A 19,195-nucleotide genomic window follows, 5' to 3' on the forward strand; every position below is an offset into this window, starting at 1 on the left:
ATACTGACAACAATATAAACGCATCATGCAACAATTTCAAAGATTTGACTGAGTTACAGTTCACAGAAGGAAATCAGTCAATTGAAATAAATTCTATCTCTGGATTTCACATGACTGGGAAGGGGTGCAGCTGGGAGGGCGTAGGCCCACCCACTTGGGAGCCAGAATTAGTTTTCCCCAACAAAAGGGTTTTTATCCTCAGACAATCCCGCAGGTGAAGAAGGTTGAGGTCCTGGGATGGCGTGGTTACACATGGTCTGCGAAGGCCGGTTGAATGTACTGACAAAGTCTCTAAAATGACTTTGGAGGTGGCTTATGGTCGAGAAATTAACATTCAATTCTCTGGCAACAGCTCTGTTCGACATTCCTGCAGTCAGAATGCCAATTGCACACTCTCTCAAAACTTAAGAAATCTGTGTCATTGTATTGTGTGACAAAACTGCACATGTTAGAGTGGCCATTTATTGTCCCCAGCACAAGGTGCACCTGTGTAATGATCATGCTGTTTAATCAGCTTCTTGATATGCCACACCTGTCAGGTGGATGGATTATCTTGGCAAAAAATAAATGCTCACTAACAGGGATGGAAACAAATTTGTGCACAAAATTTGAGAGGAATAAGCTCTTTGTGCGCGTGGAACATCTCTGGGATATTTTATTTCAGCTCATGAAAAATCGGACCAACACTTTACATGTTGCATTTATATTTATGTTCAGTTTAAGTGGAGTGTCTCCGATTTAGGTACAGAATAATATGAAATGCTCTGAGACCAGGTTGTGTGAATGGATCAGTGGTTCACCAATCAGGGCCTTGATGCGCTGGTCAACAGTAACAAGGGTAGACATGTAATAAACTAGGGTGCACGTGACCTGGGTACAACAAATTTTCATTTGCGCGCATCAGGTGATGTCCCCGGGACAAACCGGGAACAAAGACAGAACATCCCAAGAACATGACACAATGTCCCAAGAAAGTCTTAAAAACATACTTGGGTACATCCACGGGAACTAGACAAAACCTTCAGGGGAACATGACACAACGTCCTGATGACTTTAGGCGACCATTTCGTGATGTCCTAACTACTCATTGTTGTTTGCAGGAAACATGGGGTGATTATGTCTGGGTTGAGGCCACCTTCCCACTAAGCTTGTAGATTTAAACAGATCAGTTAAAGTAATATGGTTAAAGGTTCTCCCAGTTCAGGGGTTTAGGGCAGGGTTTCCCAAACTCATCAAGCTTCGATAATTTGAATCAGCTGTGTAGTGCTAGGGGGAAAAACATGTACCGTGTGTCCCTGGGTCTGTCATTGAAAGAGGTGTTCCTAATGTTTTGTACACACACACAGTATATTTCTTATTTATTCATACAAAAAGTGTGTTACATTGCGGGAAGCATGTGTGTTACATTGCGGGAAGTTTTAAAATGCATTCTGTCATTACTAAATGTGTATTGTGATATTTTTAACAAAGAAAACATTTGATTAAGAAATTATTCAATCAGTCGTCTTCCTCAAATGAAGGGGATGATGGGAATCTGATTTAATTGATCCTCAACTCACAGCTCAGTCACTTCATTCAGGGTAAGTGAAGTTAACCGTAACTTAGCCTGCCCCGGAGCAGGTTAGTTCTGTAGGATTGGTTGACGTAGAAATGTACCTGGCTGAAAGGTGAGCCACTTTCGTATGCCCAATTATCCCTAGTTGAACTCAAAGTTGACCAAAGTTACTGCGCTAACTCCTCAAACCTGCTTTTTAGGGTCAGTAGCGGTGCGTGGGTAAAATCACTGAGGAAGCTAAGCCAGGAAAAATAGTCATATTACAACCTATGTGTTGTGATAAATACAGTGCCTTGCGAAAGTATTCGGCCCCCTTGAACTTTGCGACCTTTTGCCACATTTCAGGCTTCAAACATAAAGATATAAAACTGTATTTTTTTGTGAAGAATCAACAACAAGTGGGACACAATCATGAAGTGGAACGACATTTATTGGATATTTCAAACTTTTTTAACAAAACCTTGTGAAGACTTACAGAAACGTTTGACCTCTGTTATTGCCAACAAAGGGTATATAACAAAGTATTGAGATAAACTTTTGTTATTGACCAAATACTTATTTTCCAACATAATTTGCAAATTAATTAATTAAAAATCCTACAATGTGATTTTCTGGATTTTTTTTCTTCTCATTTCATCTGTCATAGTTGAAGTGTACCTATGATGAAAATTATAGGCCTCTCTCATCTTTTTAAGTGGGAGAACTTGGTGGCTGACTAAATCATTTTTTGCCCCACTGTATATATATTTTTAAAAAATCAAGGTAAGGCAGATGCTCTCTGTCTTTCCTTGATTTCAATGCTATGGGTGGCAACAATGTCACTCTTTTTGACCTGACAGCATCAGATAGCACCCCTTAGTATGTGTAGGCGTTCTGTTTCGCTCACTAGGATTCTTCCTCCGGTAATATAGTCAGCCTCTTGCGAATTGAAAGACAGTTATGAAAGACAGAGAGACGAAAGATGAATAATGTTATTTTTTTCGTAAAAAATAATTGGGGACAGCCTGGTTTCCCTTGGCATCCATGAATACACGGCAGTGCGTAGGATACCCCTCATCAATCCTCTGAAAGTAGCAAAGATCAATCAAAAATCAGAAAACTAAATTCTGCAAATATTCAGTTGTTGATACAACACTTTAGATAGAACATGTGTACTTCAGTAAAGTTAAAGGGGCAATCTGTGTAACCGATGTGAAATGGCTAGCTAGTTAGTGGTGGGCCGCGCCAATAGCGTTTCAATCGGTGACGTCACTTGCTCTGAGACCTTGAAGTACTGGTTCCCCTCGCTCTGCAAGGACCGAGGCTTTTGTGGCGCGACGGGGTGTTAGCTGTCTATGTGTGCAAGGGTCCCTGGTTCGAGCCCGGGTAAGGAACGGACTAAAATTAGACTGTTACATCTGCAAACAATAACAAAGTCACCGACATGCAATAAAACAGTGTAATTGTCCAATACAATAGGTATGTTGTTCATTAGGTCAATAAGGAGAAATATGGTGCAAAGAAAGATTCTTTATAATCCTGGTAAGAATTTATTCCATAATTCCGTTAAAATGTGCTTGAAAAAAGGCAGTCGCGCATACGGTGTATGTGTTGAATGTAGAGAGAGAGATTGAATTGAATTGAGAGAAAGACGCGTATTTGACGAAGATGAGAGGGAAGGGCGGAGAGAGGAGGGAGTGGGACCCGGATTCTGATGCAAATAAGGCAAAGGAAGAGGAGAGAGAATATATCGATTTACGGCAAGAAAAGCAAACGGACTATAAACGGGGAGGCCCTCTCAGGCAACGTGTGCAATTATATAAAAATGAGTATATCTAGTAAAATGTCAATACATATGTAGTTATTTTTCACTAGCAAATCGTTGAATGATTGAAATTGGAACCGGCAAGGGAGACACGCCAAAGGAGAGAGAGAAGATGCTATGATACGCCTACTGGCAGTGATAGAGCGTGAGGGAGGGAGGGAGGGAGGGAGGGGGTGATACGGTAAAGATGGTTGTTTTGCAAGGGGTGCATCTTTCTTCAAAACAAATCGCTACAATGTAGCTGTTGGACGTAACATATATTTTCACTTTACAAAGAAACTTCAAAATGATCCGATTTTGACAGACGTGGATAGATACAGGCTAACCACAGTGTGTGGCAGCACTTGTTCAGCTAACTCGAAGAAAACATGCTGCTCCACTTGTGATAACCGGCCTGACAGTGAATACCATTTACGTCAGTCTGTCTGCATTGAACTATAAGGACGTTTTATGTTGCAATACATTGTTTGAATGAATGGATGTAGCAGGTTGAATATAGACAATAAATGGTGCAGTCAACACGAACGTTGATAAATATCTATAAATTATTGTTGCTGTCAAACTGAAATAGCTATTAGTACTTGTTATGCTATGTGGATTGACCAATGTATCATAAACGAAGCTAGTTAAAACCTGAAAACTGACATATAGACCAACCATGTTATCAATCTTGTCATACTTGTTAACATGATAGGTGTCGCTATTTTGAGTTTAGGCTAGTGCAGAACATGATATTTGTGTCGGCAATCCATTTACTCAGCGGGTTATTGTTCGGTTTCAATATAAGGCGTCTATATTCACTAAGAAGTAAAACCTCACAAATCGGTGGAGGTAGTAGGTTTTGTCTGGGAAGGTGAAATATATCCCACAATTCTTAATTCAGGATTTATCCTGCCTTTAACTCAGACTGGAGTTATAGGTCTACATCTCAAAGTAGCATAGCAATCTTTTCCTAACCATTACTTGCCATTGTTATACAGACTTCCTTTTTTTATTTGGGGACAATAATTCGTGAAATTCACCAAGATATAGAGCTAGTTATCAACATTGGTCACTCATAAGTTGTAGTCAATAGTTAGAGCAGTATGAGTAAGGAACTGTCACTAAGTCAGACAGCTCAATATGTTGGGCCATATCGAATGGAAAAAACACTGGGAAAGGGCCAGACAGGTGAGTTCTGAATTGTTCGGCTCAAAGTGGCTCACTTGTAAATAATAATGTGTTTGTCTGTGTTTATCATGGGATGGAAGGCTGGATGACAGGTGGGTGGGTGAATAGATAGATGGATGTAATATACACTCACCGGCCCGTTTATTAGGTACACCCATCTAGTACAGAGTTGGCCTCCAGAACAGCCTGAAATCTTCTGGGAATGGATTATACAAGTCGGAAATGTTCCACAGGGAAGTTGGTCCATGCTGACGCGATGGCATCACACAGTTGCTGCAGATTGGACGGCGGTACACCACCGCCTGTACCGTTGACACCAGGCAAGATGGGTCCATGGACTCATGCTGCTTACATCAAAATCCTGACTGCCCTCAGCATGACGCAACATAAACTGGGATTCCTCCTCAGTAGTCCAGTGTTGGTGATGGCGTGCCCACTGGAGCTGTTGCTTCTTGTTTTTAGCTGATAGGAGTGGAACCCGGGGGTGGTCGTCTGCTGCAATAGCCCTTCCGGATTGACGAGTTGTGCATTCAGAGATGCCGTTCTGCACACCACTGTTGTTCTGAGACATTATTTGTCTGTTTGTGGCAAGCCTGTTAACTTGCACGATTCTTGTAATTCTCCTTTAACACCTCTCATCAACAAGTTGTTTTCACCCACAGGACTGACTGTCAGACTGCCGCTGACTGGATGTATGTTTTTCTTCTTCGACATTCTCTGTAAACCCTAGACACTGTCATGCGTGAAAAGCCCAGGAGGGCGGCCGTTTCTGAGATACTGGACCCGGCAAGCCTAGCACCAACGATCATACCGCACTCAGTCACTTAGGTCACTCGTTTTTCTCATTCTAACTCATTCTAATCGAACTGTAACTGAATGCCTCGATTCCTGTCTGCCTGCTTTGTATAGCAAGCCACTGCCACGTAACTTACTGTCTGTAGGTACGATCCATTTTCGTGAATGGGGTGGTGTATCTAATAATCTGGCCGGTGACTGTATGTGTTTTGTGACTGCGTTATGAATGCATAATACTTATATTAAAAGGGTGAACATGTGACTCTCTCAGGCTTGGTGAAGCTTGGAGTTCACTGCATTACAGGACAGAAGGTGGCCATCAAAATAGTCAACAGGGAGAAGCTGTCAGAGTCAGTTCTGATGAAGGTAAGACGTTGATGATGATGATGATGATGATAATGATGAAAATAAGGATATCCCAGTATGATGCCTACTTTTCTAGACTGACAATATCATGATTAACTGTCTGTTTGCAATAGTTACAATAGGCGATGTACATAGTAAAGACAATTTTCAATAGTAATGAAATGATATGCATACATTGGCTTTCTCACTCTGTAACAAGACACGTTTCATCAAGTATGCCTTAAGAGTGAACACTGGAATGTAAATTCCTCTCAAATTACAATTTGTATATCTTTCTCTTCCCCCTCTCTATTTATATTCCCCTCTCTTTCTATCCCCATCTCTTCTCTCTCTCCCTCTACCCCTCTCTTTCTCCCGCTCTGTCTAGGTGGAGAGGGAGATTGCCATCCTGAAGCTGATTGAGCATCCGCATGTGTTGAAGCTGCATGACGTTTACGAGAATAACAAATATCTGTGAGTTCATTCATTGTACGTTCAGGAGCGACCCTCTGTTCTGCCTGTACCCTATAGCTCTAGACCCGTGGGTGTGATGTGTAAATATTACTCAAAGGACTGTATTAATCCGCTCTGTCTCTTGAAGTCTGTGTAGAGTTCTGTTATTAATTCTCCTATTGACTTCAATGTATGTTCTATGCAAAAATCGTGATTACACAGGCCTATCCTCAGGTTAGGATTCAACCCACTTGAAATGCTTGCTCAATTCCTCTCTCTCTCTCCAACCGTCACACCTTTCATTGTATTTCTTCCGCTCACCCCTCTCTCTCCCCATCTATACCACCCATCACTCTCTATCTCTCTCTTTCTGTCTATCACCCGTCTGTCCCTCTCTCTCTCTCTTTCTCTCTCTCTCTCCCTTCTCTACTTTCTCTCTCTCTCTCTCTCTGTCTATCACCCATCTGTCCCTCTCTCTCTCTCTCTCTCTCTCTCTCTCTCTCTCTCTCTGTTTATCACCCATCTGTCCCTCTCTCTCTCTCTCTCTCTCTCTCTCTCTCTCTGTCTATCACCCATCTGTCCCTCTCACTCTCTCTCTCTCTCTCTCTCTCTGTCTATCACCTGTCTGTCTCTCTCTCTCTCTCTCTCTCTCTCTCTCTCTCTCTCTCTCTCTCTCTCTCTCTCTCTCTCTCTCTCTCTGTCTATCACCCGTCTGTCCCTCTCTCTCTCTCTGTCTATCACCCGTCTGTCCCTCTCTCTCTCTCTGTCTATCACCCGTATGTCCCTCTCTCTCTCTTCTCTACTCTCTCTTCTCTACTCTCTCTCCCTCTCTCTCTCTCTCTCTCTCTCTCTCTCTCTCTCTGTCTATCACCCATCTGTCCCTCTCTCTCTCTCTCTCTCTCTCTCTCTCTCTCTCTCTCTCTCTCTCTCTCTCTCTCTCTCTCTCTGTAGGTACCTGGTGTTAGAGCATGTGTCAGGAGGGGAGTTATTTGACTATCTGGTGAAGAAAGGTAGGCTGACACCTAAAGAGGCCAGGAAGTTCTTCCGACAAATCATATCGGCCCTGGACTTCTGTCACAGTCATTCTATCTGGTAAACGACTATATTCACGTACAAAATCATTGTGAGTCTGTGAGGGGCCTGCGTGGTCGAGCGGTTAGAGCTGCTGACCCTGGCACACATTATGCCAGAGTTGGCATGGTTTCAAATCCGGCCAACTGCTCTTTGACTCATCCACCCCCTACCTCCTTTCCTGTCTTTCCTCTACAATCCTATCTTTTCAATAAATGCACAACAAACCTTAAACAGTTGGGACTGCCCACTTTAACAATTTGTATCAGTTTTTTCTTTTTTCAAGTAAATTAGCGGCACCTGATTGAGCTTGCCTGGTGCAATGGGACCACTGGAATGGTCCAGAAATGCAATCTCCGGCCACTACAGGCAGGCTCAATCAAATGGTCTGGTGGGGTCTAAATGTCTTTATGCTTCCTTAATTATTAAGTCATTATATTCTATACATCCGCGGTCTCAGTGTTGTACTTACATCCGTTGATAATTCAATATCTCACTAATAAAGTCATTATATTCCAATGTATTCTATCCTGCTCTTCTCTAATCTACTTTATTCACTCCTTCCTACAGTCACAGAGACCTGAAGCCGGAGAACCTGCTCCTGGATGAGAAGAACGACATCCGCATCGCAGACTTCGGCATGGCCTCCCTACAGGTGGGGGACAGCCTGCTGGAGACCAGCTGTGGGTGAGTATGCTGTGTGTGGGTCTTATGTGCTGGTAAATGCTTACATCTTCTCAATGCCCCATTTCTAACCATTTCAGATCCCCACACTATGCCTGTCCAGAAGTGATCCGGGTAGGTTCCTGATCATCTTCCCTTTTCATAATACATAATTCTAAGTGGCTAAGATCATTTAACCAAGTGTGATAGAAATGTAATGATTGGTAAGACATAAGAAATGTAAGTATTTGAGTTTTCTATTAGCAACAATGTGTAAGTAAGAAAGATACATGTTGGATAGTTAACCGTTGTTGCATAGTTGACATTTTGATCTCACATTTTGATTTCTCTCTCTCTGATCTCTCCATCTGTCTCTCTTAGGGAGAAAAGTATGATGGTCGCAGGGCAGATGTGTGGAGCTGTGGAGTCATCCTTTTTGCTCTGCTGGTGGTGAGAATGTGTCTTCTGATATTTTTTGCCTTATGCCCTAACACCTACCCAATTCTTTCAGATCTACAGGAGGGCCTTGGGTGGAGGTGCTAGGGGTCAATTTGGAATTTAGTATTCATGGAGTTGGGTTATAACCTTGTGACCCAACATTACTGCTTGCTTTCCTTGACACAGATTAAGCCTAGTCCTAGACATGTTCAATGGAGATTTGCCATTGAAGCTGCTTCTTAGTCCAGGACTAGGCTTAATCTGTACGGAAAACCAGCCCTACGTGTTCGTAAGTTTCTGCCTCCTATTCTTTGTAAAACGGCTTATTTAACAGTAACATTCTCTTCTCTGTAGGGCGCCCTACCATTTGACCATGACAACTTACGTCAGCTCCTTGAGAAGGTGAAGAGCGGGGTGTTTCACATGCCTCACTTCATCCCACCAGACTGCCAGGCACTGCTCAAAGGCATGATCGAGGTTGACCCCGACAAGAGACTTAAGGTACAAGAGAGGGGGATAGGGAGGCAGAGGGGAGGGAGCAGTCAACCCTGACAATTGTTTTATTTATTTGACCTTTATTTAACTAGGCAAGTCAGTTAAGAACAAATTCTTATTTACAATGACAGCCTAGTGGGTTAACTATCTTGTTCAGGGGCAGAAAGACAGATGTTTACCTTGTCAGCTCAGGGATTCAATCTTGCAACTTTTCGGTTACTGGCCCAACGCTCTAACCACTTGACTACCTGCCATCCCAAGATAAGAGACAGGGCGGGTCAGGGTAGGGCAGGGGGAGCCATTTGGGGATGAATAGGGTGCCATTTGGGGCACACTAAATAAGATTTAGATGCCCAAAATGTATGCAAAACTGATTTTCCAATTGCAAAAGTCAGGCCTAGCAGGAATTGTTTACACCTTGTGCTAGCAGCCATCTGTGTGTGAACAGACTGGCCTAATTGCTCCATCTGCCCTCTCGCCCTTCCAGCTAGAGGCCGTCCAGAAGCACTCCTGGTATCAGTAAGCATAGATCAGTTCTGTCTGCCTTTGAATTATATTGAGAATTTGAAGTAGATGTCAAACGTTGTGTATTGTGCCCAGTTTTTGGGTCACTAACATGGGGGTATTGTGTGTGTGCGCATGTATCTGTTTCTTTGTCTGTCTGCGTGTTTGTTTGTCTCAGGTCGGGTCAAAACGAGCCATGTCCCGAGCAGCCCCCTCCCAGGCATGTGTGCATGGGGCGCATCCTGTGTTTGACCGAGCTGGACCCGGACGTGCTGGACAGCATGCACTCTCTGGGCTGCTTTAGAGACAGCGGGAAACTCACGTGCAATCTGCAGTGTGAAGAGTAAGTGTGTGTCTGTTCATCTGTGTGCCCAGGTTCTTCTCTCTAATTTCTAGTTTTCCTGTTGTTTTGTCTTGCTCGGGGGTCTGCAACCGCGGCTCCCTGGCTATTTATAGATTCGCCCCAAAAAACAAATACATATGTAACATTTTTCAATTGGAAATAGATGGGTTTGGAAAGATTGGGACTATCTGAAATAGGCTATATTAAAACCTGATCTTAAAAAAAAACAGCCTCTTCCATGTTAAGTTTCTGTTGTTGAAAGTTTCTGTTGTTGAAAGTTTGCAGACTAGGCCTGTCTGAATGTGTCTCATTTATAAAAGTAAAGTAAAGAAACAAACAACACTTAAAGCAGTAAAATAAATATTGATTATAATTAAATATTATTTTTCATTATAACACTTGAGTATCTGTGTGGGGTATTTCAATTATTCACTGGAGGTTTTTCAATCAAAAACTAGTATCACCAGGAGTATCACTCCTGAGGCATATTTACTGTACAAGATGCGATGCTCCCTGCAACTTCACCAGACAGCTGCTGTGGCCGCTGCTCTGGGACACTGAATGTCAGATTTGAGCCGACTTCTATCCGTGGTGCTGAACATCAGATATATTGTGCTTGAAAGGGGCTCTAGTTTCTTGTGCAACTCCCTTATTTGTCTTCATTCTCCTTGTTTGTAACCAGTCTCGCGTCTTGCTGCCTTATTCCACTTTATATTTATTTACATTTGACCCCTTTTTCTCCCCAATTTCGTGGTATCCAATTGTTTTAGTAGCTACTATCTTGTCTCATCGCTACAACTCCCGTACGGGCTCGGGAGAGACGAAGGTCGAAAGCCATGCGTCCTCCGAAACACAACCCAACCAAGCCGCACTGCTTCTTAACACAGCGCGCATCCAACCCGGAAGCCAGCCGTGCCAATGTGTCGGAGGAAACACCGTGCACCTGGTGACCTGGTTAGTGTGCACTGCACCCGGCCCGCCACAGGAGTCACTAAAGCGATGAGACAAGGATATCCCTACCGGCCAAACCCTCCCTAACCCGGACGACGCTATGCCAATTGTGTGTCGCCCCACAGACCTCCCGGTCGCGGCCGGCTGCGACAAAGCCTGGGCGCGAACCGCGATGCAGTGCCCTAGACCACTGCGCCACCCGGGAGGCCTTACTCCACATTTTAATCCTGAATTGAATTCTGTGCAAATTTCTACACACATTCTCCCTTTGACTCAGTATTAAAATCAATACATTTCTGGGTAACAATTAAGTACCTTACTGTGATTGCTTTCAATTAAAATGGTTCAAAAATAAACAAAAATAGCTTATGCAATATCTCAAGCTAGAATTTTGCTATGACTTTCTGGGAGTGGTCTGAGTGGGGAGGGAAAACTAGCTGTTATTGGCAGAGCGGTTTGGAACTCTTTTCTTATTGGTCTATTAACTCATTTAACAAATTCCATCCCACCAAAACAGGCAGAAATTTCAGGTGCTCTTTTCAAACAGCGCTTACACTAAAAAGGCATTTTCACAAATTCACAGTATTATTCCAACTTCGTAGTGTGGAAAAATATATAAAACATAGGAAAATCACTTTGTGGATTGCAATGGGCCTTTAATGTATGATTTTTGAGAACATTCAACTGCATATCTCAAGATAGGATTTCATTTTCTTTGAGCACTTCCCAAATCCCCTCCCCCTCTCCCTCCCTCCCCCAGAGACAACCAGGAGAAGATGATCTACTATCTCCTGTTGGACAGGAAGGAGCGTTACCCCAGTTACGAGGATGAAGATCTGCCACCCCGTATTGACGTAGGTGAGTCCCTAGGTGGCAGGAGCGAGCCACTGATCACACTGACACTCTCCACCCCTGTCTGGTCTACTGTCTTCCTCCTGCCCCCGTCTCTGTGTCTGGGCGTGTACCGCTCTCCTGCTTCTCCACTGACACGCACACTACCCGGACCCACTTTTTAAACAGCTCAATTTGGTGTCTGAGATTGTGGGGGGTTGGGTGCATGTATGGGCTGTCTGTGTGTGTATAGGGATATTTTTTGTATTTATGAGAGGGTTACTATTAGAGGTCAACCGATTGTGAGTTTTCAACGCCGATACCGATACCGATTATTGGAGGACAAAAAAAAGTCGATACCGATTAATCGGACGATTTTTATATATACATTTGTAATAATGACAATGACAACAATAATGAATGAACACTTATTTTAACTTAATATAATACATCAATAAAATACATTTAGTCTCAAATAAATAATGAAACATGTTCAATTTGGTTTAAATAATGCAAAAACACAGTGTTGGAGAAGAAAGTAAAAGTGCAATATGTGCCATGTAAAAAGCTAACGTTTAAGTTCCTTGCTCAGAACACGAGAACATATGAAAGCTGGTGGTTCCTTTTAACATGAGACTTCAATATTCCCAGGTAAGAAGTTTTAGGTTGTAGTTATTATAGGACTATTTCTCTCTTATACCATTTGTATTTCATATACCTTTGACTATTGGATGTTCCAATAGGTACTTTAGTATTGCCAGCCTAATCTCAGGAGTTGATAGGCTTGAAGTCATAAACAGTGCAATGCTTGAAGCACAGCGAAGAGCTGCTGGCAAACGCAGAAAAGTGCTGTTTGAATGAATGCTTACGAGCCTGCTGCTGCCTACCACCGCTCAGTCAGACTGCTCTATCAAATCATAGACTTAATTTTAATATAATAACACACAGAAATACGAGCCTTAGATCATTAATATGGTCAAATCTGGAAACTATCATTTTGAAAACAAAACGTTTATTATTTCAGTGAAATACAGAACCGTTTCCATATTTTATCTAACGGGTGGCATTCATAAGTCTAAATATTGCTGTTACATTGCACAACCTTCAATGTTATGTCATAATTATGTCAAATTCTGGCAAATTAATTACGGTCTTTGTTAGGGAAGAAATGGTCTTCACACAGTTCGCAACGAGCCAGGCGGCCCAAACTGCTGCATATACCCTGACTCTGCTTGCACAGAACGCAAGAGAAGTGACACAATTTCCCTAGTTAAAAGAAATTCATGTTAGCAGGCAATATTAACTAAATGTGCTGGTTTAAAATATATACTTATGTATTGATTTTAAGAAAGGCATTGATGGGCATTGATGGGGCGGCAGGGTAGCCATAGAGTGTTGGGCTAGTAACCGAAAGGTTGCAAGTTCAAATCCCCAAGCCGACAAGGTACAAATCTGTCGTTCTGCCCCTGAACAGGCAGTTAACCCACTGTTTCTAGGCTGTCATTGAAAATAAGAATTTGTTCTTAACTGACTTGCCTAGTTAAATAAAGGTAAAATAAAAAAAAATATTATGGTTAGGTACACATTGGTGCTCCAAAAGTACTTTTTTTCGCAAATGCGCTTGTTAAATCACCCGTTTGGAGAAGTAGGCTGTGATTCAATGATAAATTAACCGCATCGATCATATGCAAACGCATACGCTACAAGTGGATTAGCTTGTCAGTCACACTACTAGCTGCAGCCTACAGAGCTGCAACAACCGCTCCTCTCAACAATTAGGTTTGTTTGCACCAGCACCTTGTTGTTTGACTCTGCACTCTACACTTGGTTTCTTTCTTCGCTCACGCTCCTCACCTGCCTGCTTGGTTGCCTGCCTCGTGAGAGAGCGAACCAACATTTCCATGGGAAACAAGGTATGTGTTAATAAAATCAGTTTAGTCATTCTCTAAAACTAGCTAGAATGACCCAATATATAGCTAGCTAACAAAACTACTAATGTTAGCTTTAGTAACCTAGTAACCTATATCTAACAGTATTTAGCTAGGTTAATGCAATAATGTAACCAGCAGCTAATGTTCACAATTTAGACTCACTGAATAAATGTGTTTGGCGCAGGATGAAGAATATTAAATGACCTTCTGCTGCTATCCAAGGCTGAAGTTTCTGAAAGGTTAGTCAGCGAGATGTCAGTCCCGTAATGTTGGAATTTTCATTTTATTTCCACCTCTGGTGTTTGTGGTGCAAATTTCACAGTCTTAAAAGTAAAAAACCTTCTGCCAAAGAGCAGTCTACACAGACAATATGCACACATTTTTCCAACCATAACAGAATTGCAGAAAGAGAGAATTTATTGATTGTTACTACCATAACTTTCACAAATACAGAGACAGGCAGCCATCATGGTGTCAGTCTTTTTTGACTAGCTAGTGCATTAGTGACACTTACTGATATGAACTGGCAATGCAGGTTTGGTTAGAATAGATTGCAATAGAATGAATGACGTTCAATAAAATCTACTTAATGAAAAGGGGGTTATTATTCAATGAATATGTTGAAAGTAGTTGATTTAAGATTGAATATATGGATTTTACAGGAAATCAGTTCCTACAGTGCGCGCCAGGGAACCAACCTCTGGTGGGCCAGATGGAGACCAGGACAACAACACAAGTTTAGTGGTTTTATGGCTTAGGCTACACATAAAACATGTTTTGTTACAAACTCTACTGTGTATATGTAAACCTGCCTTCTTACATAAAGCGTACATAATTAATAATTGCAGAAGAGTGCTGTAGTCAGACAAACAAATAATTGGTTTTATGACATACAATTAAAATACTTTTCAACATTAAAACCTGTCTATCTTTTACATTTTTCAAAAGTCCACTGCTTAACGTTGTGTGTATATAGAGTGAAATTCATATTTAAAGACATTGTAACCATTCTTTGCATTATGCTCAGCCCTGCTATAGTAGTTCACCAAACTATGTTGTTTGTTGAAGTTGTTGTCACTAGCGCTTTTGATATCAGATTCAGAATGAATAATAACAAAGTTTGTGGTAGTTTGAAAGGGTTCGACCCACCGTAGCGTAGGAATGAAAATGACCTAACAAGAAAACCACAAGCCCTATAGTCACAGCACAGATGAAAAGAGAAGCTGTCTATAATAATAATATTTTGTCATAGTCTACGAGTAGGACCCAGAGTTTTACCTGACCAGGTCATGAGATCAGGAAAAACTCCAGGCCCCAGAAAAGACACGTACGAATTTTGCCACACCACATTTGAACCCGTGGTGCCACCTCTGGTATAAAATATATAATACAAATACTGATATTTAATGGGGTTACCTGGTGTGCGTGGTCGAAGAGCTTTATTTTCCTGTCATTTGACCATAGCACCGGTTCCAATCCAAATGCCAATGCTGTTTACATTTGTTGGATGACATGAAAACATGAAAATTGGCCATTCACACCAGTGGTTCATTTTGTATCGATAGAAAGATGCAGAAAAGGGGCCTCCCGAGTGGTGTAGCGGTCTAAGGGCTTTAGATGTCACTACAGACCCGGGTTCAATCCCAGGCTGTGTCACAACCGTCTGTTACCAGTAGTTCCATAGGGCGACGCACAATTGGCATAGCGTTTGTTAGGGGAGGGTTTGGCCGGGCCGGGGGTGAGGCCCCTCTAGCAACCCCCTGTGTCAGGCCGGGCTCCCCTTAAGCTGTCGTCAGTTGAACAGTGTTTCCTCCAACACATTGATGGAGCTGGCATCCGTGTTAAGTGGGCGGGTGTTAAGGAGCGTGGTTTGGCTGGTCCTGTTTCAGAGGATGCATGACTCGACCTTTACCTCTTCTGAGCCCGTTGGTGAGTTGCAGCAATGAGACAAGAATGTAATTGAAAAATCGGGTGAAAAAAAATAATAACCCCATACATTCCATTTGAGTAATATAGCATACACCCTTATCCAGAGCATCTTACAGTACTGAGTGGTTACATTTTCAAACTGGTCTCTCGTGGGAATCAAACCCACAATCCTGGCGTGGCAAGCACCATGCGCTACCAACTGAGCCACAAATGCCTTGTCAACGACGTCATTAACTTTACCCAGTACCAGGTCATTTTAGCCAAAAACCTGGTTGCCTCTGGCAGGAGGCTGAAACTTGGCCGCAAGTGGATCTTCTTGCAAGACAATAACCCCAAGCACACATCAAAGTCCACACTTCTTACATTTTTTTCAATGACCACAAAATGAACATATTGCAATGGCCATCTCTCCGGACTTGAATGCCATTGAAAACGTGTGGTTTGAATTGAAGAGGGCAATGCATAAGCGCAGACGAAGGATATCAAGGATCTGGAAAGATTCCGTATGGGGGAAATGGTCAAGGTTCCCTCCCAATGTGTTCTCCAATCTCATAAAACATTTTACAAAAGGCTCAGTGCCATTATCCTGTCAAGGTGAGGTATTGAAAACAATCATTTTGACCCCTATGTTTTTGGAGAAAAAAACATTATTTAACAGGTAATCTTTCTTTGAGCAATTATATTAGTATAAAGTAATATACTTTTCAATTTTTTGGGGAGCATACAAAATAGCGCAGTATTGGTATTATTTATTTTATACAGTCTTTTGCTCATCTTTATCAAGGGTGTCAAATTTGGACCTGACTGCACGTGGTATGATCCGATTTAAGGGGAAGTTGGGGTTGGTGTTACTGCATGCTGTGCTAACTCCACCCTGGTGTCCCTCAGCGGACCCCCCTCGTAAGCGTGTGGACTCTCCCATGCTGACACGTCACAGCCACTGCCGCCCGGAGAGAAAGAGTCTGGAGGTGTTGAGTGTGACCGAGCAGGGGTCTCCCACCCCACCACGCAGGGCCCTGGACACGGCCGCAAACAGCCAGAGGTACTGGGGGTCTCACACACACAGTCCAGAAACACACATAAAGACTGAACATGCTTACTCTACAAAAAAAAAAAATCTAGCCACATAGAATACACAGAGTATAGATTATAATACATATACTAGTAAATAAGCCAACAGTGGACCTACTTAATGGTGGAATAATGACCTTTTCTTCACCTCTATGATGATGACATTTAACCTTATGACCTCGTGACCCCTCTATAAAGGTCTCGCTCAGTCAGTGGGGCGTCCACCGGCCTTTCCTCCAGCCCTCTCAGCAGTCCCAGGGTAAGAGGCCTGTTGGCCAACACTTTTAACATCAACTCTGAAGTGATAAAGTATACAACGTTGACTCTGAACTGTCTTTTTCATATGTATGTCAGTGTATTGTTTTGCAATGCTCAAATATTCTGTTTTTATTGCTGATTGAAAATGCATTGACATTGCTTTAGCGTTCCTTCCCGAGATTGTCCATCTCACTCAAGCTTCTTGATCATTCAGAGCCATTTTACATGTAATAACACCACTCTTATCGGAATAATTCTTACTCATTGGGATTTTCTTTGCCATTTTTTCTTTTTCTGCTTCTCTACACCTTCTACCATATCCACCAACTTGATAGATGCACATTTTGTAGCGCATCAAGTAGCATGTGTGGTTTGCAGAATTTTAAAAAATATGTTTAGGCCTTCCTCTAGTTGGTCATCATTGGAAGTCGTTGTTGGTTTAAGCTTTTTGTTCAATTTGAGAAGTTGTGTTCCACTAACTGTGAAAATGTCAACATACTGGTTAAATTGTTTCTGTTCTGGATCAGCAAAAGCAGAAACCCTGTTTTCCCACAGTCATAGCATCACTACTGAAAGAGGACGTTCACAGAACAGAGTCATAATGTATTGCTTATGCCATTTTGTAGTGTTTGTCTTCCATACTGTTTCTGACATGGAGGGATTTTTGTGTACTGGGGTATCTAATATGTTATCTTAAAAGATGTTTTTAAAAGTGAGGTTGGAATATAAATGGTTGAATTCGCAGTCAGAACTAATGATTTTTCAATTAGTTATACAAATAGCCCACACTGTCAGTGCAGTTTCTTCACCATCATACAAGAAGCACTCTTTTGTCATAACCCATAACACTCATTTCCATCCCTTTTCAATTTTTCCATTCCTCTCTCTTCTTTTTCAATCCTCCACCCCTCCCCTAGTCCTATCAGAGCCCCGTCTTCACGTTTAGCCAATCAGACGTCACCTCCGCCACCCCTCACACTAAGGACCCATCCAAAGCAGGAAGGGCTACCACTTCTCGGCCGGCCCGAGCTCTCGACAAACCCAAAGCGTCGCAGAACCCTAAAACCCAGACCCTGCCCACCCCCACCAAGGGTGGCCGGCCCCACCTCCAACCCATCATGTCCATCCCCATCCACAACTCACCCTCCTGCTCACACTCGCCCCTCCTCTCGCCCATCCCCCGCTTCTTCTTCCCCTCTCCCTCCATGCTCAAGTCGGTCACTAAGAGCTTTTACCCCAACTCTGCCCACTCTGTGTCACAGGTTACTCCTCTGCCAACCCCCATGGGCACCCCCGTCCACCACCCCTCCTCCACCCCTCGCTCTAACTCCTCCTCCTCGTCCTCCTCCTTGCGGGTGGAGGGAGGCGGAGGGGTGGGCTCCCTGTCCCTGACTCCTCCCTCCAGCCCCGGAGGGGGCGGCATGGCAGCTAGCAGCTCCGCCCACTGGAGGACCCGGCTCAACTCATTCAAGAACAACCTGCTGGGCTCGCCCCGCTTCCACCGCCGCAAGATGCAGGGTGAGAGGTCACAAGGTTTCTTTAGGTGTTTCCCCTAAAGGAAGTTGCAGTTAGGGCTGTTGCGGTGACAGCATTACCGGCACACCGGCAGTCATGAGTCATGGCCGCAGTAAAATTCTACGTCACGGTAAATCTCCTCTTATGCACTCTGGACATGCATTAGTAATACCCAACTCGCTAATAATCATCAGGTCGCTAATGGACTGGTACTTATCCCTCTAACCAATCTGACATCAATACAAAAGCAATCGAAAATAACAAACACTTATCATAAAACAGTATGTGCTTTTAAAACTCACTTACCTCACTGTTTTTGATCAATTTGAAGATAGAAGTTCAACAAATTGAAATGGTCGCTGTGGATGTTGTTTCAAAGCCTAACACAACGAAATGGACAGTGCTTTCTAAGGTTATGATGAATTCAAAACACCCTAATGCATATTAGAGCTTATGCATAAGCATAGGCCTATAGAGCCCAAGAGCCCAAGCCCGAAAAAAACACCCCCGAACTAAAATAATGATTGTGCAGTTATACAATACATAGCCTACCTCATATTACACATGGCAGAAAAAGATAGTGTCCTTGGTACATCATTGGTACAGTGCCTTGCAAAAGTATTCATCCCCTTTGGTTTTTATTTTATTTTGTTGCATTACAACCTGTAATTTAAATATATTTTTATTTGTATTTCATGTGATGGACATACTTACAATAGTCCAAATTGTTGAAGGGAAATTTTTTAAATAACTTGTTTAAAAAAATTCAAAAAATAAACGCAACAGGGGTGCGTGCATATTGTTGAAGTTGGAAGTTTGCATACACATAGGTTGGTGTCATTAATACTCGTTCTTCAACCACTCCACCAATTTCTTGTTAACAAACTATATTTTGGCAAGTCGGTTAGGACATCTACTTTGTGCATGACACAAGTCATTTTTCCAACAGTTGTTTACAGACAGATTATTTCACTTATAATTCACGGTATCACAATTCCAGTGGGTCAGAAGTTTACATACACTAAATTGACTGTGCCTTTAAACAGCTTGGGAAATTCCAGAAAATTATATCA

General features: G+C 42.6%; 1 protein-coding gene across 3 annotated transcripts in view; it reads left to right on the forward strand.

Moving 5' to 3' along the window:
- Positions 1–3,218: 3,218 nt before the first annotated feature.
- The window catches only part of LOC110498791 (serine/threonine-protein kinase BRSK2-like), a 30,522-nt gene continuing 14,545 nt past the window's right edge, over positions 3,219–19,195 (forward strand). The window contains exons 1-14 of one of the 3 annotated variants that reach the window (XM_021575416.2): positions 3,219–5,357; positions 5,596–5,690; positions 6,058–6,143; positions 7,074–7,214; positions 7,764–7,880; positions 7,958–7,991; positions 8,238–8,306; positions 8,649–8,795; positions 9,277–9,308; positions 9,472–9,636; positions 11,348–11,445; positions 16,167–16,320; positions 16,548–16,608; positions 17,525–18,125. In XM_021575416.2, coding sequence (XP_021431091.2) covers positions 5,685–5,690; positions 6,058–6,143; positions 7,074–7,214; positions 7,764–7,880; positions 7,958–7,991; positions 8,238–8,306; positions 8,649–8,795; positions 9,277–9,308; positions 9,472–9,636; positions 11,348–11,445; positions 16,167–16,320; positions 16,548–16,608; positions 17,525–18,125 — 1,711 coding nt within the window. In that variant the 5' untranslated portion in view covers positions 3,219–5,357; positions 5,596–5,684. The remainder of the gene's footprint in view (positions 5,358–5,595; positions 5,691–6,057; positions 6,144–7,073; positions 7,215–7,763; positions 7,881–7,957; positions 7,992–8,237; positions 8,307–8,648; positions 8,796–9,276; positions 9,309–9,471; positions 9,637–11,347; positions 11,446–16,166; positions 16,321–16,547; positions 16,609–17,524; positions 18,126–19,195) is intronic. The other 2 variants (XM_021575415.2, XM_021575417.2) reach the window with 2 other exon arrangements.

This window comes from Oncorhynchus mykiss, chromosome 20 (assembly GCF_013265735.2).
Source record: "Oncorhynchus mykiss isolate Arlee chromosome 20, USDA_OmykA_1.1, whole genome shotgun sequence".
Lineage (NCBI taxonomy): Eukaryota > Metazoa > Chordata > Actinopteri > Salmoniformes > Salmonidae > Oncorhynchus > Oncorhynchus mykiss.